Source organism: Carettochelys insculpta, chromosome 11, assembly GCF_033958435.1.
Source record: "Carettochelys insculpta isolate YL-2023 chromosome 11, ASM3395843v1, whole genome shotgun sequence".
NCBI classification, from domain to species: Eukaryota; Metazoa; Chordata; order Testudines; family Carettochelyidae; genus Carettochelys; species Carettochelys insculpta.
Window position 1 is genome coordinate 12,697,564 of NC_134147.1, and position 20,431 is coordinate 12,717,994.

The 20,431-nt window shown below is 46.4% G+C and overlaps 1 protein-coding gene across 3 annotated transcripts in view; it reads right to left on the minus strand.

The window, feature by feature from the left end:
* Positions 1 to 255: 255 nt before the first annotated feature.
* Positions 256 to 20,431, minus strand: part of EFCC1 (EF-hand and coiled-coil domain containing 1) — a 90,587-nt gene continuing 70,411 nt past the window's right edge. The window contains exons 6-10 of one of the 3 annotated variants that reach the window (XR_012647049.1): positions 18,628 to 18,786; positions 12,244 to 12,313; positions 5,389 to 5,974; positions 626 to 666; positions 256 to 531 (exon numbers count right to left, since the gene is read on the minus strand). Coding sequence is in view for 2 of the 3 variants with exons in the window: in XM_075006232.1 (XP_074862333.1) it covers positions 5,841 to 5,974; positions 12,244 to 12,313; positions 18,628 to 18,786 (363 nt within the window). In the remaining variant the exon portion in view is untranslated. Of the gene's footprint in view, positions 532 to 625; positions 667 to 4,935; positions 5,975 to 12,243; positions 12,314 to 18,627; positions 18,787 to 20,431 lie in introns of those variants that run through there. The other 2 variants (XM_075006232.1, XM_075006233.1) reach the window with 2 other exon arrangements.

Genomic DNA, 20,431 nt, shown 5'->3' on the forward strand with positions numbered 1-20,431 from the left:
AAATTTTAGTTTAAAAAGTGAAGGGCTGGCTCAACACACGTTTAAAAGCCTTCATTAATTTTTATGGACTGTCAGTTACTTACAGCTAACTCAATTAATTCAAAAGAAACTATTTTTATTAAAAAGAGTCATGATTAATACTGTTAATTGGTATTTTCTTATCGTTTGAAATTCATTACAAATATATTGGATATTTTTCCACATTTTCAAATGCTACACAATACAAATGGTAGACTACTCAATTTATGTGTTCAAGCATATATTTATTTTTGCTGGGTCTGGCTGTCCAGTTCTACCATGATTTCCCCACCGCATCTTGACACTTCGCCTTCCTCAGCCAGCATGGGGATCCGCCCAACTACCAATGGTGCGGCAGTAGGACCTCTAGTTTATAAAATTATTTCTGATTACAAATATTTGCACTCTGAAGATAAGAGAAAGAAAGAATACGTTCGAATTCACCTCATAAAAGTACTGTAGTGATATCTCTGCCATGAAAATGTAGATTTTTTAAAAACAAAATAGCTGCACCTAAAAGCAAAACAATGTAAAACTTTAGCACCTATGAATCTACTGAGTCCTACTTCTTGTTGAGCCAATTGCTAAGACAAACAAACTCATTTACCTTTATGGGCGATAATGCGGTCCCCCTATTTACACTGTCACCTGTAAGAGAGAACAAGTTTTCAAATGAGTTTGCTACAGAAGAGCTGAAAGCAGTTTGGTGCCCTCTGGAATCGTGGTAGAAGCATGACGGGCATACAAATGTTGAGCATATCTTGCACATAAACACTGTGAAACGCCACCTACAGTGCCCAGCGAATGAGTATTCTCAGTCACACATTCACAATAGAGATTGTACCACAGTACAATGTGGTGAAGTGAGAAATGCTGTTTACCTTTTTTTTTAAGTGCAAATTAGTGATGTTACCAGTTCTAACTCAGGGGCTGCTGCTCAGTCCACTGCTTGGCCCTATCAGGGCTGTGACGTCCAATCACAACCAAGAAGTCCCATCACCTGGCCCACAGACCTATGGCTGAGGTTGCTCTGACCCGGTACAGCTGGCTGCTGCCTGAGTTCAATGGCAAGTACCGGTTAATTGGTCAGCATGAGGTTGATTGGCATGCTCACTGATTAACCGTTTATCACCCTGAGTGTAAATATGCGTAGAAACATCAAGAGAGTACAGTACACTTTGTATTCTGTGTTGTAATTGAAATCAATATATCTGGAAACATAGAATCACAGGGCTGGAAGGGACCTCAGGAGGTCATCTAGTCCAGGCCCCTGCTTCAAGCAGGATCAACCCCCACTAAGTCACCCCAGCCAGGACCTTGTCAAGCCAGGACTTAAAAACCTCGAGGGATGGAGATTCCACCACCTCTCTAGGCAACACATTCCAGTGCTTCACCACCCTCCTGGTGAAGTAGTTTTTCCTAATATCCAACCTACACCTCTCCCTCTTCAACTTCAGACCATTGCTCCTTGTTCTGCTATTGGACACCACTGAGAACAGTTTCTCACCCTCCTCTTTAGAGCTCCCCTTCAGGAAGTTGAAGGCTGCTATTAAAGGACCCCCTAAGTCTTCTCTTCTGCAAACTAAACAAGCTCAAATCCCTCAGCCGATCATCGTAGGTCTTGTGCTCCAGCTGCTTAATCATTTTTGTTGCCCTCTACTAAACCTGCTCCAGCAAATCCTCATCCTTTTTATACTGGGGGGCCCAAATATAAAGAGATGACAGTGGGGAGGATTTCAAAGCATACCTCTAGGCAGACTAGAGCCTAAAGCCAGCACCTTAGACCACTGAGCCACACTACCTACAATGTGCCACTTGTTAAAGTGTGTGATTATATCTGTGATTAATCACAGTTATTTTATGTCACAATTAATTTCAATTTTAATTAATAGTGTACCAGTCCCACAAATATTTTACTTCAGTTTCCCTTTGGGGCTGCCCTGGCACCCCAGATTATAACACTGCACAAGCATAGGTTATTACCCTGGGGCATTACAAAGGGTCGAAGGACAAAACACTAAAAGAACACTGAAAATCCTCTGGAAAAGAAAATAGTACCCAATTAAATTTCACACTGGGATGGACTCTGTACTAGTTTTATCTAATGCTGAATTATGTGGACTTATTCTCTTTATTGTAAACTCTTTGGACTTGTCTACACTACCACCTTCTTTCAAAGCAGGGATGGTAATTAGGGTGTTGGGAGTTTACTAATGAAGTGCTGCTGTGTATAGGCAGCACTTCATTAAGCAAATTCCCCTCCCCTCCCATGGCAACTCTGAAGTGTTAAATTTCAACATACCGGCTTGCGTCTAGCCGCGGCTCACCCGCCGGTACTTCAAAGTGCCAGGGCAACTTCCAAGTCCCCTCACTACTCAAAATTTTGAGGGGGCTGGCTTCCCGTGCTCTTGTAGGTGTTCAGCAGTCCCAAGCGCCTCAGGCCCCAGCCTGTGCTACCACATGGGGTGGAGGTGGATGGGGGGCGGTTCACTCTCTCCTTCCTCCCTCCCCGCCCACTTGGCGGCAGTTGCCGAGCAGCCCTGGAGCCTCCGCATCACAGGGAGGGATAATGACTCGACTCCCCTCCACCCACGTTCCAGCACCTGTCCCTGCTTAAGAAGGGGAAGTGGCATCTCTGGTGGGACAGGATTCCCTTTGCCACCTGAGAGCAGCACAGAAGAGGAAACCCAGGCACCAGGCCGGTTATTTGAAAGTACCAGTTAATTGAATACCAGTTAAAAGAGAGTTTACTGTATCAGACTATGGCTATACTATTGTTGCTATTTTAGGATACAAACTTATCCTCAAATAGCAACTCCAGGGCTAAACAACACACTTGAAATACTTGCGGTCAGAGGGGTAACAGAAACCTCTACAGAGCCCCCTATTTCAAACTTTGGTAGCAAAATAAGGTAATTCAAAATAATTTATGCAAATTGCATAAGTTATTTTGAAACAAAAAGCAGTCAAGTAGCACTTTAAAGACTAGCAAAGTAGTTTATTAGGTGAGCTTTCGTGGGACAGACCCACTTCTTCAGACCATAGCCAGACCAGAACAGACTCAATATTTAAGACACAGAGAACCAAAAACAGCAAGCAAGGAGGACAAATCAGAAAAAGATAATCAAGGTGAGCAAATCAGAGAGTGGAGGGGTGGGGGGGAAGATCAAGAATTAGGTTGAGTTAGGTATGCAGACGAGCCCCTATAGTGACTCAGAAAGTTCACATCATGATTTACCCATGTGTTAATGTTCCGAATTTGAATATAAACGTCAGTTCGTCCACTTCCCTTTCTACAAAGGAGCAATAATTTCTTTTCAGTAACACACATACTTTGAGGTCATTGACAGAATGCCCCATTCCATTAAAATGTTGACTAACTGGTTTGTGGATCTGGAGTGTTTTGATGTCTGTTTTGTGCCCGTTGACCCTTTGTCTAAGGGAGTTAGAAGTCTGTCCAATATACAAAGCATCTGGGCATTGTTGGCACATGATGGCATATATGAAATTAGTAGAGGAGCATGAGAAAGTGCCTGTGATTCTGTGAGTAACCTGGTTAGGTCCAGCGATGGTACTTCCAGAGAAGATATGTGGACAAAGCTGTCAGCGGGCTTTGTTGCAGGGAAAGGTTCCAGGACTGGTGTTCCTGGGGTATAGACTGTGGCTGTTAGTAAGGATCCTCATGAGGTTGGGAGGTTGTCTGTAGGAGAGAACAGGCATGTCACCCAGGGCCTTCTGGAGTGTAGTATCCTGATTAAGAATAGGTTGTAGGTCTTTAAAAATCTGTTGCAGTGGTCTGAGTTGGGGGCTGTAGGTGATGACCAGTGGTGTTCGGTTCTTGGCTTTTTTGGCCCGATCTTGGAGTAGCTGGTTTCTGGGTATGCGTCTGGCCCTGTCGATTTGTTTTTTTACTTCTCCTGATGGGTAATTCAGGTTTATGAATATTTGGTAAAGTTCTTGTAGTTTTTGGTCTCTGTCACTTGGATCAGAGCAAATGCGATTATACCTAAGAGCTTGACTGTAAACAATGGATCTAGTCACGTGTGCAGGATGGAAACTAGAAGGGTGTAGATAAGTATAGCGGTCAGTAGGTTTTCGGTACAGTGTGATACTGATCAGGCCATCCTTGGTTAGTACTGTAGTGTCCAGGAAATGTATCTCTTGCATGTTGTAATCGAGGCATAAGTTGATGGTGGGGTGTAGATTGTTAAAGTCTCTTACTAACAGCCACAGTCTATACCCCAGGCACACCAGTCCTGGAACCTTTCCCTGCAACAAAGCCCGCTGACAGCTTTGTCCACATATCTTCTCTGGAAATACCATCACTGGACCTAACCAGGTTACTCACAGAATCATGGGCACTTTCTCATGCTCCTCTACTAACATCATATATGCCATCATGTGCCAACGATGCCCAGATGCTTTGTATATTGGACAGACTTCTAACTCCCTTAGACAAAGGGTCAACGGGCACAAAACAGACATCAAAACACTCCAGATCCACAAACCAGTTAGTCAATATTTTAATGGAATGGGGCATTCTGTCAATGACCTCAAGGTATGTGTGTTACTGAGAAGAAATTATTGCTCCTTTGTAGAAAGGGAAGTGGACGAACTGACATTTATATTCAAATTCGGAACATTAACACATGGGTAAATTGTGATGTGAACTTTCTGAGTCACTATAGGGGCTCGTCTGCATACCTAACTCAACCTAATTCTTGACCTTCCCCCCGACCCCTCCACTCTCTGATTTGCTCACCTTGATTATCCTTTTCTGATTTGTCCTCCTTGCTTACTGTTTTTGGTTCTCTGTGTCTTAAATATTGAGTCTGTTCTGGTCTGGCTATGGTCTGAAGAAGTGGGTCTGTCCCACAAAAGCTCACCTAATAAACTACTTTGCTAGTCTTTAAAGTGTTACTTGACTGCTTTTTGTTTTGATAGTGTATAGACTAGCACAGCTTACTCTCTGTTACTATTCAAGTTATTTTGAGTTATGGATACAGTGTAGCCAAAGCCTCACTGAGACTAGATGGGGTGGGAATGGAGGGAATTTGCAAGCTGACTGGTGAAAGCACAATTTGAAGCTCCCCTGCTTTCACTACCTGTCACTTCCACCCTCCGAGTTCCTGAAACCTGGGGGAATAAGATCATACCACACTTTTTCTATCAATGCAATGCTTAACACAAAATCTAAGATTTTAATGAGCAAGAATAGTTACAGATTAATATCAAAGCATAATCATACTTCTAATGGGTCTGTAATTGCAAATACAAAATCCACATACATAGAAACATAAATGTAAAGTTGTATGAGATATATAATCACAATTGTGTATGTATACATTTATACATATGTCTTTAACTTACCTGGCTGGCATATACTAGTGTGTATATATTTTTATAATAAAGTAATTTTGCCTGTCTTCCACTCTTAAATGTACTGGCTCCTATATCAGAAGAGTTAAAAACAATCTCTAAGTAATCAACAATCAGCATTTCTTTCTGAGGTTTTCCTCTATCGAGCTTGTCAGTGCATTCTTCTCATTTGGTGAATTGGTACAGTAACAATGCCATCTCTGGCTTCAGCGATGGAGATTATTAATTAATCCTCCAGAAATGTGAACATTTATAGGTGACAGTTGTGAAGTTCAGAATCAGAGGTCTTCCCCAAGGCAGTATGACTGCCATTTCATGGCTTTCTTGTCTTAATTTGTCATTGAACACCTCGAAATCTGGCAATCTTTCCTCAGTCCTCTGTTTTAACAGCATAAGATTCAGATTCTTGACTGATCATGAAAAACCGTAGATGGCACTGTTGCTCAGCAAGATATAACCAGTGAGTTAGACAAGGACTGGTGACTGTGAGCTTTCTCTAGAGGCTTGCTTTGTAGGAGTTCACAGGCAGTCAGCTCCTGACAGAGAGTATCTAAGACTTCAAAGATGTGCGCTTTTCCTTTAAAAGAAAATCATAAGACATATTAGCATTGTGTCAAAGCTAGGAAGTTGCAGTTTAGCAATCAGAAGGCTACTACTCTTTTCCACAGGTGCATTTTCAAATATAAAATTCTGAATTTGGAAACTAGAGAATGGGATCACAGGACACAGAGTGGAACAGTTCACAGGGACTGAGCACTCCACCTCCTGCAAACTCTGTGCTCATTAAATCCTCTCAACCTTGTGGGAACAGACTGTGAAATGAATTGGCCATATGCTGTGCTGCATCAGCAGTTACCTTCCTGAAACCCATCCCTGAAGGATGGGGATACCCTATTGGTCTAAATACCTACTCAGCATTTAAATGGAATCAAATCACAGAGGTGATCCAATTCACCATTGACATAGCATTCTCACACAGTGAGAGAATTTTTCACTACCTAGGCCAGGTCTACACTTACAGTCAATTGTAGATTGTGTCAATTGTGTAGCTGGATGGCCCTAGCAGGACAATAGGTCAGTTCTGACAGCTTTCAGTGTGTGTACTTGTTTCCAGTTCACCCAGTCTGGGGCAGAAATGCTTTGTTTGGGAAGTCTGGACGTTGCATCTCTTCAAGTGAATGAGAGGCCCTTTGTACAGCAAGAAGACTCAATGGAAATCAGTGTCTTTTGTATATGTTATTTTCCCTGAATTACTCTTGCTAATAGTTAATATTCTGCAGATCAAACCCCCAGGCTGCATCTACCCTTTCATTATCTCTTCTTTGACCCCTCCCTACCTATTTAAAACCCCTGCAGGCATTCTTTCTAAGCAAACTGACTCGGTACAACAAAAAGTCCCATGGCACCTTATAAACTAACATATTTTGGAGCATAAGCTTTCGAGGGCAAAGGCCCACTCTATCAGCAAACAGGAGCAGCTAACAGGGAGTTTGCCTGGGAAAGCATCCTAGAGGAGCTCAGGTGAGTGTGGCATTTGGGGGGCTGTGCTGTGAGCTGGTGGGTTGAACTTCTTGTCTGTGCATTTGTTTGATTTTGCAGAGAGGGGCAGTTTGAACAGCTGCCTGTGTGCCTGACCATCTGTTTTGCAGAGAGGGGCAGTTGGAAAGTGTGTTTGGCAGTTTGGCAAGTTTACAAGGTGTGAATTGGGAAAGCTTCCTTCCAGGTGGGCCTTCAAGGGCTGATTAGATTGGAGGCAAAGGCTTTGAGCCGGACCTAACCAGCTAGCAGCTCAGCCCCTACAAACCCTGTGAGCAGCAAACAGGAGCAGCTAACACGGAGTTTGCCTGGGAGTTTGCCTTTGGGAGGAGCCACATACCTGTTTTCCCTTTCTTATACGGAGTTTCTCTTGTGCCCTTCAAGGTGGCACTAGAAACAAGTAAGAGATCTCTGAAAAGGGAAAAAATGGACAGTGATGTGGCTGGTGAGAGATCCGCTGTTGTGACCTGCATGGCATGTGCCATGTTTGTCTTCCTCCTGAATGACAGAAAGGATTTTCTATGTACCAAGTGCAAGCTGGTAGCCATTTTAGAAGAGAAGCTTAAAGGACCTGAGGCACAAATATCAACCCTCAGGTCCATCAAAGAGGGTGACGACTTTCTGGATAGAAGGCAACAGATAATACTGCAGGAACAACTGGCTGCCCAAAACAAGGAGGAGAACTGGAAGCATGTTACCTCCAGGAGAAGAAAACCATTTCAGGTCTCTCCAGTTCCAGTGGAGTTAAATAACCGCGTTCAGCCTCTCTCCACAGGTGATACGGAGGAGATAATTGGGGCTGATACCTCACAGGGATTGTATCTGAAAGAGTCCCCATGGTTTCTAAGGCATGGGATGCTCAGTCCTAGGGACTGGAATTCTATGACCACCACCCCTATGAAAAAAAGACAGGTGGTGGTGGTTGGGGATTCCCTCCTAAGAGGGACGGAGGCATTCATCTGCCACCTGGACCTGGAATCCTGGCAGGTTTGCTGCTTGGCTGGAGCTAGAATCTGGGGTATTACACAGTCCCTGCTAAAAATCGTTAAACCTGTAGACTATTACCCCTTCCTACTGCTCCATGTAGGAACCAATGATACAGCTAAGAGTGACTTTGACGAGATCATGGCAGATTACGTAACCCTAGGAAGGAAGATCAAGGAATATGGTGCACGACTGGTGTTCTTGTCTATCCTCCTTGTGGAAGGAAGGGGTCTGCATAGGGATTGTCGAATCAAACAGGTCAATGCGTGGTTGCGTAGGTGGTGTAGCAGGGAAGAATTTGGTTTCTTTGACCATGGGATTCTTTTTTGTGAATAGGGATTGCTGGGAAGAGATGGGATCCACCTCACAAAGAGAGGAAAGAGCATCTTCATGTGCAGGCTTGCAAACCTAGTGAGAAGGGATTTAAACTAGGTTCGCTGGGGGAAGGTGACACAAGCCCTGAGGTAAGTGGGGAAGGAGACTGAACAATCAAGTGGGTTTTCTGGGTGAAGAGGAGAAAGTGGGCCAATTGGCCCCTTCTCTAAGATGCTTGTACACTAATGCCAGAAGCATAGGGAACAAACAGGAAGAATGAGAGGCCCTGGCACAGTCAGAGAAGTATGAGGTGGTTGCAATAATGGAAACTTGGTGGGACGATTTGCATAACTACAGCACAGTCATGGAAGGCTATAAACTGTTTAGGAAGGACAGACGCGGAGAAAAGGAGGAGGAGTTGCACGCTATATGAGGGAGCAGTATGATTGCTCCGAGCTCCAGTATGAGGAAGGAGAAAATCCAGTTGAGTGTCTTTGGGTTAAAATTAGAGATGGAAGTAACAGAGGTAATGTTGTAGTTGGCGTCTGTTATAGACCACCAGATCAGGGAGATGAGATAGATGAGGCTTTCTTCAGGAAGCTAAGTGAAGCTTCCAAATCACAGGCCCTGGTTCTCATGGGAGACTTTAATCATCCGGATATTTGTTGGGAGACCAATACATCAGCACACAGACAATCCAGGATGCTTTTGGAGAATGTTGGTGATAACTTCTTGGTACAAGTGCTGAAGGAATCGACCGGGGCAGTGAGCAACTTGACCTGCTGCTCACAAACAGGGAAGAGCTAGTAGGAGAAATAGAAGTGGGAGGAAACCTGGGCTGCAGCGACCATGAGATCATAGATTTCAGGATCCGGAAGAAAGGTGAGCAGTAACATACAGACCCTTCATTTCAGGAGAGCAGATTTCGACTCCCTGAGAGAATGGATGAGCAGGATCCCTTGGGAAGTGGAGATGAAGGGAAAAAGAGTTCAAGAGAACTGGCAGTATTTTAAAGAAGTCTTACTGAAGGCACAGGAACAAACAATCCTGCTGCGTAGTAAGAAATGCAAACATGGTAGGCAACCAGCTTGGCTTAACAGGGAAATCCTTAGTCAGCTTAAACTCAAAAAGGATGCATACAAGAAATGGAAATGTGGACAGTTGACTAAGGAGGAGTGTAAATATACAGCTGGAGAATGACAGGGAGTAATCAGGAAAGTGAAAGCACAATTGGAACTGCAGCTAGCAGGGGATGTGAAGAGTAACAAGAAGGGTTTCTACAGGCATGTGAACAATAAACAGGTTATCAGAGAAGGTGTGGGGCCATTACTGAATGAGGGAGGTAACCTAGTGACAGATGATGCAGGAAAAGCTGAAGTACTCAATGCTTTTTTTGCCTCAGTCTTCACAGACAAAGTCAACTTCCCCAGGACGGCCCTAGACAATGCAGTATGGGATGGTGGAGGGCAGCCATCTGTGAGGAAGGAACAAGTTCTGAGCTAGCTAGAAAAACTAGATGTGCACAAGTCCATGGGTCTGGATTTAATGCACCCGAGGGTACTGAGGGAATAGGCAGAGGTCATTGCTGAACCTTTGGCCATTATCCTTGAAGACTCTTGGAGATCAGGGTAGATACCGGATGACTGAAAGAACGCAAACGTAGCACCCATCTTTAAAAAAGGAAAGAAGGACAATCCAGGGAACTATAGACCCGTCAGCCTTACCTCAAACCCTGGGAAAATAATGGAGGGAATCCTCAAGGAATCCATATTGGAGCACTTGGAAGAGGGGAAAGTGATCAAAAGTAGCCAACATGGATTCACCAGGGGCAAGTCCTGCCTGACCAATCTGATTAGCTTTTATGACGAGGTAACAGGCTCTGTGGACATGGGGAAGTCAGTGGATGTGATATACCTTGACTTCAGCGAGGCTTTTGATACGGTCTCCCACAACATTCTTGTCCATAAGTTAAGGAAATATGGATTGGATCCTTGGACTATAAGATGCACAGAAAGCTGGCTTGATGGTTGGGCTCAATGGGTAGTGGTCAATGGCTCAATATCTGGATGGTGGTCGGTTTCAAACGGAGTGCTGCAAGGCTCGCTTCTGGGGCCGGTATTATTCAACATCTTGATTAATGACCTGGATGAGGGACTGGGTTGCACCCTCAGCAAGTTTGCAGATGACACAAAACTAGGGGGAGAGGTAGATACGTTGAAGGGTAGACAGAGAATCCAGAGTGACCTGGATAAATTGGAGGACTGGGCCAAAAGAAATCTGATGTGGTTAATAAGGAGAAGTGTAGAGTTCTGCATCTGGGGCAGAAGAATCCCAAGCATTGTTATAGGCTAGGGACCGACTGGCTCAGCAGCAGTATGATGGAAAGGGACCTAGGGGTTATAGTGGATGAAAGGCTGGATATGTGTAAACAGTGTGCCCTTGTAGCCAAGAAAGCTAATGGCATACTAGAGTGCATTAGGAGGAGCATTTTGAGCAGATCTAGAGAAGTAGTTATTCCCCTCTGTTCGGCACTGGTGAGGCCACATCTTGAATACTGTCCAGTTTTGGGCCCCCCAGAATAAAAAGGATGTGGAGTTGCTGGAGCAGGTTCAGTGGAGGGCAGAAATAATGAGTAAGGGTCTGGAGCACAGGACCTATAAGGAGAGGCTGAGGGATCTGGGCTTGTTTAGTTTACAGAAGAGAAGACTTAGAAGTGATTTAATAGCAGCCTTCAACTTACTGAATGGGAGCTCTAAAGAGGAGGGTGAGAAATTGTTCTCAGTGGTGTCAGATAGCAGAATAAGGAGTAATGGTCTGAAGTTGAAGAGGGAGAGGTATAGGTTAGGTAGTAGGAAAAACTACTTCACTAGAAGGGTGCTGAAGCATTGGAATGCATTGCCGAGACAGATGGTGGATTCGCCATTGCTTGAGGTTTTCAGATCCCGGCTGGACAAGGTCCTGGCTGGGATGACTTAGTGGGGGTTGATCCTGCTTGAAGCAGGGGGCTGGACTAGAGGAGCTCCTGAGGTCTCTTCCAGCCCCTATGATTCTGTGATTCTCTGATGAGATGCATGGGGGTTGGGGGCGTTCAGAGGAGGATTTAAAGAGGGAGTCTCAGTGAAGGGGAGGGCCAGAGTTGACAAGTCTTTTCAGTCAGGGTGGATGTGGCCCATTATCGGCAAGTAAAGTGGAGTTGTGAACATCAAGAGTGGAGAAGCTGGTTTTGTAGTGGGCCAGCCACTACCAGTCTCTGTTCAATCCTTGGATGATGGAGTCAACACAGACTAAGCTGGCTACCTCTCTGTGACTCAGTACAGTATGCCACCCTCCTTGAATGAAGTAAATATAAAAGATCCACAACAGGAGCTATCTAGCTAATTTTAAACCTCAAGGCTCTGACGCCTGCATGGCTCCTCCAAAGGCAGTTCCTGCACAGTGAGGCTGTTGTTCAGGGAGATGAGTTTGCACATTTAATTTTCATAACATGAACATGAAATGGTGGCTGTTATTTGAGGCAAACAAGTTTGACCCACTGACTTTCCTGAGACATGCTGCTTTCCTTTGTGCCTCCTATTTAAATCCAGCAGAGAAGCATTCTAGACAATGGAACTGTAAATACTGGTGAGTGGTCAGCCTACAAACTAGGAGTCAGCATTCTGCTCTCTGATACCTGTGCTGCCACTCTGATGCTGGAGGGGTGGAATGTGTTTGGAAGACAAAAGTCTGGCTCTGTGGATGACTGCAGATGGCTCCGTTTGATGTCTGTGGAATGAAGAATTTATCTTTTGGTGGAGTTTGGCCGAATGCCTTGCTAAAGCCCAGGTGCTGTAAACTCAAAGGCTGGAAGCCTCTCGGCTTTAGTAGGGGTCTTGCACAGCCATTCTTTCTCCTTCAACAGTGAGTGACTGTTTTTAGCCATGATTTATCAGGTTACAGTCTGCCTCTCAAGAGACTGAATTGCAAATGTACGTTTCGTATTTCTTGCTCTTCAGATGTATTATGGTTTCTTACCATGTTGGGGCTCACGACAGGATTCCAGCGTGCTGAGCAAGATTTTCCCCAAGGCTCTCTTAGATATGCTCTTTAAAACACAAAACAGTATCATGGAACAATGAACCCCCCTCACCAGCTTCATATACACAATGCGATCTAAATGCATGCACACTGAGTTTGGTATTTGAAAATGAAACATAATTCATTCCTCATAACATGGCATCTTATTTTGGAAGCTTTTTCAATCTTTGAATCAAGGAAATTGCACAGCTGGCAGCATATTTGGGTGTCCCTGTTCCCTAGTTCCTGGTTTTGCTATAAGACTTTGCAATAGTTCAAAAGGAAATGGTAAATACAGGGCTGAGCTTTCAGAAGTTTCTGTTCATGAAAATACAGATGCACACGCTTATGTATTGCAAGCAGGAGCTAGGTATGCACACGACTATCAAAGCCCTGGCCAGACTCATGCAAAGTGCATTTGTGTTAAAAGATGGGCAATACAAATATGTGGATTGGGAGTGAGGCCTCAGAAGTAGCCCCCTCCAGCTGCTTTCAAAAACTTCTGATTCCATTTAAAGTACGCTCACAAACTGGTAGAAGTTACTGCATGTGTTGCTCAAGAGAACCAGCTGGGGAAGCCTTCTCTTGGTTGCACTCTATTGAGACGCAGCAAACTTTAGTTTTTAAGGCTAAGGCACTTAGCCTGGCCTGACTGATTCCATTTTATAAGTGGTTGGAGCTGCTCCATGGAGTTTAAAAAGTACCGCTTTCTTAATTTGGTACCTTGGAGCGGCAATCATACCGTCTATTTAACTAGCACCCTCAGCCCACTTTCTGGGGGAGATGTTTTGACTAAACTCTAAGGAGTGGCAATAGACAGAAGCAATTCCTGAAGAAAGGCATGTGCTCAACCCACTACTACAGTTCAAATGTTTTTGCATCTACTTATTCACATGATCCATCCACCTTCCCCTCTTCTTCAGAATCCTACTTGTTGTCTGTAGCCCTTGGGTTTAGTGAAAACAAGGCATCCATGACTGTATGATGCTTTGATTAACCTTCAGTGCTGGGAGGGGATGTTTATGTGGTTCCAAACTAGCCCTGCTTGCTAGAAGCATCCTGTACCTATGTAATGCTGTATCCCTAAGGGTTAACATACAGAGGCAGTATAGCCTTACATCTCTACTCATTTCTAACTATAATTTCTCTTTTCAGCATTTTAAAGCACCTCTGTGGGATGCTCTTCAGGGTCTACCAGGGATCCTGTAAATCATCTTTTTCTTTACATTCTATTCATTCCCTTACGGGTGTATTTCCAGCAATGGTTGTCATTAAGTAGTATTTTCACAACAGTGGAGCAGACTGCATGATGGATCATCTCCTAAGCTGGAATGATGTTCAACAACACCGCTGACCAATGAATGACATATCGAAGGCCTGAAACAAAAAGTTCTTATGCATGCCTGCTGTCAATCACTGTCATTCTTTGCCGGATTAATGGTGCATCTTTCATTGGAATGGATTGTTATTGACCCATGTAGCAGGTAGCGTCAGACTTGGGTTGTGAAAATAAATAAAATGGACTACGCTAAGCACAAAAGTAAGTTAATGTAATTTGAGATACAAGTTGAAATTCCCAAAACTGGCATTCTCTGGTCCACAACATTTGTGGTTTGGCAGAATGAGGGACGTTACTGGACCAGAGATGCTGGGGTGGGTAAGTAGCAGGCTTGTGTTCCTGGCCAGAGGCACAAGTGGCTAAATCTGGCCTCAGTGGGGACAGGGCTGCATCCGGTGTCTGTGGAGCTGGGGATGTGTCAGCAGCCCAGCTGAGGCCAGAGCCAGTCTCAGACATCACGACCACACCAGCAGTCTGAGCAGGGCTGGAGCCAGCCTCTGCAGCTGCAAGCCCAAGGTTGTCAGGTCAGTGTCAGTCCAGCAAGAGCTGAGCTCCAGGGCTGGAATTGTGGGAGGGAAGAGCAAAAGAGGAGCCAGCAGCAGACAGGTAACCAGCACAGGGGACTTCCCTTCGTCCAGCAAATTCCCTCATCTGAGAACAGTGAGGTCCCATGGGTGCTGGACGAGGAGGTGCAGCTTGTACCGCATTTATTCCATAGCCCAGCCACATACTTGAGGCACAGGGAGGGAATAATTTAATTAAATGCATAGTAATCCGCTCTGCTGAAAATTCAGCCGATGCCCTGAATCCTAATCCAAAAATTTTGAACTCCTAAAATTGTAATGCAGATGGAGAGAGAGGTTAAAGTCAAAACATTTATTTCTAAAGCTGTCGCTGGGGCAGTGTTGAAAGCCAGCCTGACCCTTCCAGAAGCCAGCGGAAATAACCTGTAACCTTTGAGAACATACCATGATGTGTTTCTGCAAGTATTGACTAATACTTACAAATGCATATTGCCAAGAAATCCAGGCAGTGAAGTAGGTGTTCTGCCAAAGAACAGTGCTGTGTGTTTGAGTGGGTTCTACACTATCAGACTGTGTCTACACTACAAAATAACTTCGAAGTAGAGCGTCTACATGAACCCTCCCTTATTTCAAAGTAGGCTTCCCTCTACTTCAGAGTTAAGCATCTACACACAAGTAGCCCCTACTTCGAAGTAAGGGGCCAGGAAATGATGCAGGCATGGGGTCGCATGGCCAACAAGCGCTTCCAGGTTTGCAGCCAGCCTACACCTTAAATGGCCCCTCCCAACAGCCCCAACCTGCACGCGCTCAAGGCTGCCAGGCCTGCTCATATCCTCCCTGAGGACAATTTCCTCTCCACCCTGGCCAGCCTGCTGGCGATGCTGGTCACCCTGCTACGTCAGCAGCATAGCCAAGTTGCCTGCATGGGACCCAGCCTGCATGGGACCCAGCCTCCAGGCCCTGGCCACAGCCCTGCTGCCCCTTCCCCATGCCCCTCTGAGCTGGTGCCAGCTGCTCCCACTGTTACTCCCCCCATGCTGGTGCCAGTGGGCCTTCACAATCAGTGGTGGTACTGGCTGGTGCTGGAGGATGGGGACAATGACGGGTGACTCAGGAACTTTTGCATGACCCACCAGACATTCGATGACCTCTGCTACTGGCTTGCCCCAGTCCTCCAGTACTGGAACACCTAGATGCAGGCAGTGCTCCCGGTGCAGAAGAGGGCAGACATTGCACTATGGAGGCTGGTCACCCCCAACAGCCACCAGTCCGTCGGCCACCCATTTGGAGTTGGCAAGGCCACCATTGGAGCAGTGCTAATTGAGGTACAGCTGGCCCCCACCATGGACCCACCTGGGGGAGGGGGCATCTGGGAAAGGGGAAGGGGGCTCCTGGTGGGGAGGGGCAGGGGGGCCTCTCAGTCAGGCATTCATGGACATCTCGGCCCCCGCACCCCGCAGGTTGTCTGAGCCATCAACACTGTGCTCCTGCAACACATTGTGACCCGGAGGACTTGGAAACTGCCCTCACTAGGTTCATGGACCTGGGCTTCCCCATTTGTTTCAGAGCCCTGGACGGGACGCACTGGGGCTGGGCGCGGTGCACCTGCCTCATCCAGCAGCCACTGAGCCAGCTCTAGGTGGGTGGTGGATGCCAGGTCCACCACACAGTGGGCGGCTGTAGGAGGGGTGGCTGTGGGCTAGGCTGGTGAGGGGGCGGGAGGCTGGGCAAGGTGGGTGGCCAAGGCCTGGGCCACAGTGTCCATGCTGCCGGCCAGCCTCACCCACATATCCCGCTCCACCGCCAGCCTGTCCTGGAGCACCCTGGTCATCTCCTGCATGACCACCCAGTTGGCGGCTGCCTCCTGGTCCCTGCAGCATCATCTCCAGGAAGCCCGGCCATGGCCATGGGGGGATGCAGGCTGGGGTGATGGGGCAGACTTCTGGCCCCCTGCGACTGTGGCCTGCTCCACCAGGCTGTGGTGGCTGACTGGCAATGAACCTGGGGAAACAGAAGGGGACAGGAGGGATGGCCCATGAGTCCTATCTCCCAGCCCTGTGGGGGTCCGGGTGCCCTGCTCCTTTGCCCCCTGCCCTGCTCCCCTGCTGCCTGATGGCCCATGAGCCCTGAGAGGTCCTGGATGCCCAGAGGTTCCCACTTGGTGAGGGGTAGCCTGTGTTCCCTCCACGTCCCCAGGCACGTGGGCTGCAGGGCTGTTCTGGGGGGGGGGGGGGGCATCCCCATCCCTTGTGACATCCTGCTCACCCCGTACGTACTGGCTGCGACCTCCTGGAGCTTGGGCTCAGCTCAGCTTCACAATGCTCGGCTGGGTGTCCCTGAGGGGAGGGCAATGACACTGGAGCCTTCATCATTGCCCTTGGTCTCGGTGGGCTGGTCCCCACGTGGGAGGCTGGTGGTGCCAAAGAGAAGGGATGGTGCCTCCTTGTCACTGTCCGCAGGGGAGGGGAGACCGGCAGCATTGACGACATGCTCTGGGCTGGCCGCCTACCTCAGCCCCAGGAGCCTGTGCAGCTCCCTATAGTGAGGGCAGTGCCTGGGTTGTGCCCCTGACCGCTGGCAGCATCGCGGGCCTTGACATATGTCTTCCTGAGTTCCTTGACCTTTGTCCGCAGGTGGCTGCCAGTGCGGTCAGGGTGGCCCCCCGCAGCGAGCCCGCTGGTCAGCTGGTCGAAGGCCTCAGCCCTGCACTGGCGGGTGCCAGTTTGCTGAAGGATCTCCTCCACCCCCCACAGGGTCAGGTCTTGCCCGGGCACCGTGAGCCCTCGGACTCCTCGTCCAGGGTTCCTGGGTGGCAGTGAGGTCCTCGCATGATGCCGTGGTGGCCGGGACGGTGGAGGCTGGCTGGTGCTCCAAGCAGAGGCAGTCTGAGGGACAGCTCGCGCTGTCCCTGCTTGTGGCACAGTGTCAGCTTCCTGCCTGGGGTTGCCGGGGAGCTGCTTCCTTTAAGGCAGCCGGCAGGAACCATAGAGCCCTGCCTGGGCTGGCCAGACTGTCTCTGTCCTCTAGGGGGGCCGTCTCCTTGGTGGACCCTTTACTTCAAAGTAGTGAGTGCAGAACATCTACACACACTATACTTCCAAGTATACTCCGGGAATGGAGTAGTGCTTCGAAGTTAACTTCAAAGTAAGGAAAAATGTGTGGAGGCTCTGCAGGGTACTTCAACGTTAACTTCAAAGTAAGCTTGTAGTGTAGATGCAGCCTCAATGTTATATTTGATGCATTTGCTTCTGCGGTACTAAATCCACATGATTCAGTGGGTTTTTAGAAATCTGAAACTGCGATGCCTAAACCTGTGTTTGGAGGAAGGAGAGAATTTGGAGATCTATGATGGAAAATCACATGTCGGAACTCCTCGGAGCAACCACTGGAACTGATGGGACCAGTGGCAGAACTATGCAGCTGTGTCTTTTAAACATAAGAGAAACCCTTGTTACATCTACGCTACAGTGATATTTTGAAAGAAGTTCTTCTGTAAGATGTACCCCCCACCAAAAAAAAAAAAAAAAACCTTTTCAAAAGAGTGCATCCACACATAAAAAAGCAGATCAAAAGATTACACCACTCTTTCGATAGATACCATCCACACAGCCCCCTCCCCGCCATGCTGGTTTGAAAAAACAGACCAGGGATTGAAAAATCTGGTGCCATGAGGCCTGCTCTTTAGAAAAAGGGCCCACGGAGCATCTACACGTGTGTTTTTTTGAAAGAAGTTTCATAGAATCACAGAGCTGGAAGGGACCTCAGGGGGTCATCGAGTCCAGCCCCCTGCACCAAGCAGGAGCAACCCCCACTAAGTCACCCCAGCCATGACTATGTCAAGTGTGGACTTAAAAACCTCCAGGAATGGAGATTCCACCACCTCCCTAGGCAACACATTCCAGTGCTTCCCCACCCTCCTGGTGAAGTAGTTTTTCCTAATATCCAGCTTACTCCTCTCCTTCTGTAACTTCAGATCATTACCCCTTGTTCTGCCATCGGACACCACTGAGAACAGTTTCTCTCCACCCTCTTTAGAGCTCCCCTTCAGTAAGTTGATGGGTGCTATTAAATAACCCCTCAGTCTTCTCTTCTGCAAACTAAATAAGCCCAAATCCCTCAGCCTCTCCTCATGGGTCATGTGCTCCAGGCCCCTTAATAAATTTCATTGCCCTCTGCTGAACCTGCTCAGCACATCCACATCCTTTCTATATTGAGGGGTGTGGGGGGCAAAACTGGATGCAATACTCCAGATGTGGCCTCACCAGTACCCAAAAGAGGGGAACAATGTTGGATCAAAAGAGGGCATATTATATGGGGACATTCTTCGAGGTCATTTGAAAAAGGGCCTATTTTCTGAACGAACTTGCAACTTGGGCCATGTGTACACTAGCATTTGGATGTAATAACAAACATCCTTTTCAGTTGGGGAGGAACGTTATCAAGGCCAGATCTCATTCTTTGGACTACTTTCTTCCCTACCAGGTCTTGAAGCTGTTGAAGAAGCTGTAAAACATCCATGAGCTTTTCTTCCACCAGTGACAGCCTAACTCTCTCAGTCTCCAACATCTGTAGCTCCATCTTCAACAATTCAGTCTCTTCCACCTTTTGTTTCAGTTCACCTAGTAATGGGCCTTTCATCTAGACAAGGACAAAGACAGTTAAAAGCACTGGAGCTTTTGTTCCCTTGAACCATAATTTCCTCCAAGCTGATAAATGTCATTTTACTTCAGAAAACTAATCTGAATACAAATTCTTCATTTTGTTCTATTGCTACATTTTCCTGGCATTGAATACATAGCTGCTTGGAAATACATTTGCTCTTCTTCATGCCATATCATTCAATATTTTGTGTAACCAGACTATTCAGAAATTGTAATTGTTTTCATGCTCAAGTCAGTACTTCAGCTTTTTCTCTCTGTTTGTCAAAGGGGGATAATGCAGATAACTGTCTCTACACTTTTTCCCTTACCCCACCCAATAGGCACAGAGCACAATTTATAAAATGAAGTAATAAGGTGATTTAGTCAGCTAGTTTCTTGAAATTTTGCAAACATTTTGGGAAAAAATTAAGACCCTGATTCAGCAAAGTATTTAAGTACATGCTTAAATGGGGAGAGGTTTAGTGGTTTGCAGTACAGCTCAAGAAAACCTTGTCAAATAAGGCACGGAAAAAGGTTGAAGGGTAGTTCATAGAAATATTCATGTGTTCAAAGTTAAACATGTGCTTATGGGGTTTGTTGACCCAGAATTTTCCTGAGCAAATATAATCTCTAGGACTGGCCGGCACCCAACGAAACCTCCCACATTCCCCATAGTACCATAACCACCAAGCTATAGAATGAGTTTTTCCTCCCAATCTTGCCTGTTGGAGCAGTTTCACATTGTAGAAATAATTAAATAGTCTGTGGCCCTGAGAGATACAGACACTATAGTCAGTCTGTCACATCTCAGACAAGTGCTCTAACTACCAGCCTATATGGTGAGGGGACAAAGTTGTGCTGAAATATTTTTGACTTAGTTGTAATAACGTCTCCCTGGGTAAGCATCTGCACAAGTGCTTTGCTGAATGGGGTGGATTTCAACATGTGCTTACACTGAACTATGTGTTCAAGCACTTTGCTGAGTCAGGGTCTTCAATCCTTCGCAATGTACTTATGCCAAGAGAAAAAGCAGTCAAGTAGCACTTTAAAGACTAGCAAAATAGTTTATTAGGTGAGCTTTCATGGGACAGACCCACTTCTTCAGACCATAGCCAGACCAGAACAGACTCAATATTTAAGACACAGAGAACCAAAAACAGTAAGCAAGGAGGACAAATCAGAAAAAGATAATCAAGGTGAGCAAATCAGAGAGTGGAGGGGTGGAGGGGAAGGTCAAGAATTAGATTGAGCCAAGTATGCAGACGAGCCCCTATAGTGACTCAGAAAGTTCCCATCATGATTTAAACCATGTGTTAATGTGCCGAATTTGAATATAAAAGCCAGCTCGGCTGCTTCTCTTTCCAGAACGGCGCAATAATTCTTCTTCAGTAACATACATACCTTTGGGTCATTCTGTCAATGTTGTTACTGAAGAAGGTATGTGTGTTACTGAAGAAGAATTATCGCACTGTTCTGGAAGGAGAAGCAGCCGAGCTGGCTTTTATATTCAAATTCGGCACATTAACATGTGGTTTAAATCGTAATGGGAACTTTCTGAGTCACTATAGGGGCTCGTCTGCATACTTGGCTCAATCTAATTCTTGACCTTCCCCCCCACCCCTCCACTCTCTGATTTGCTCACC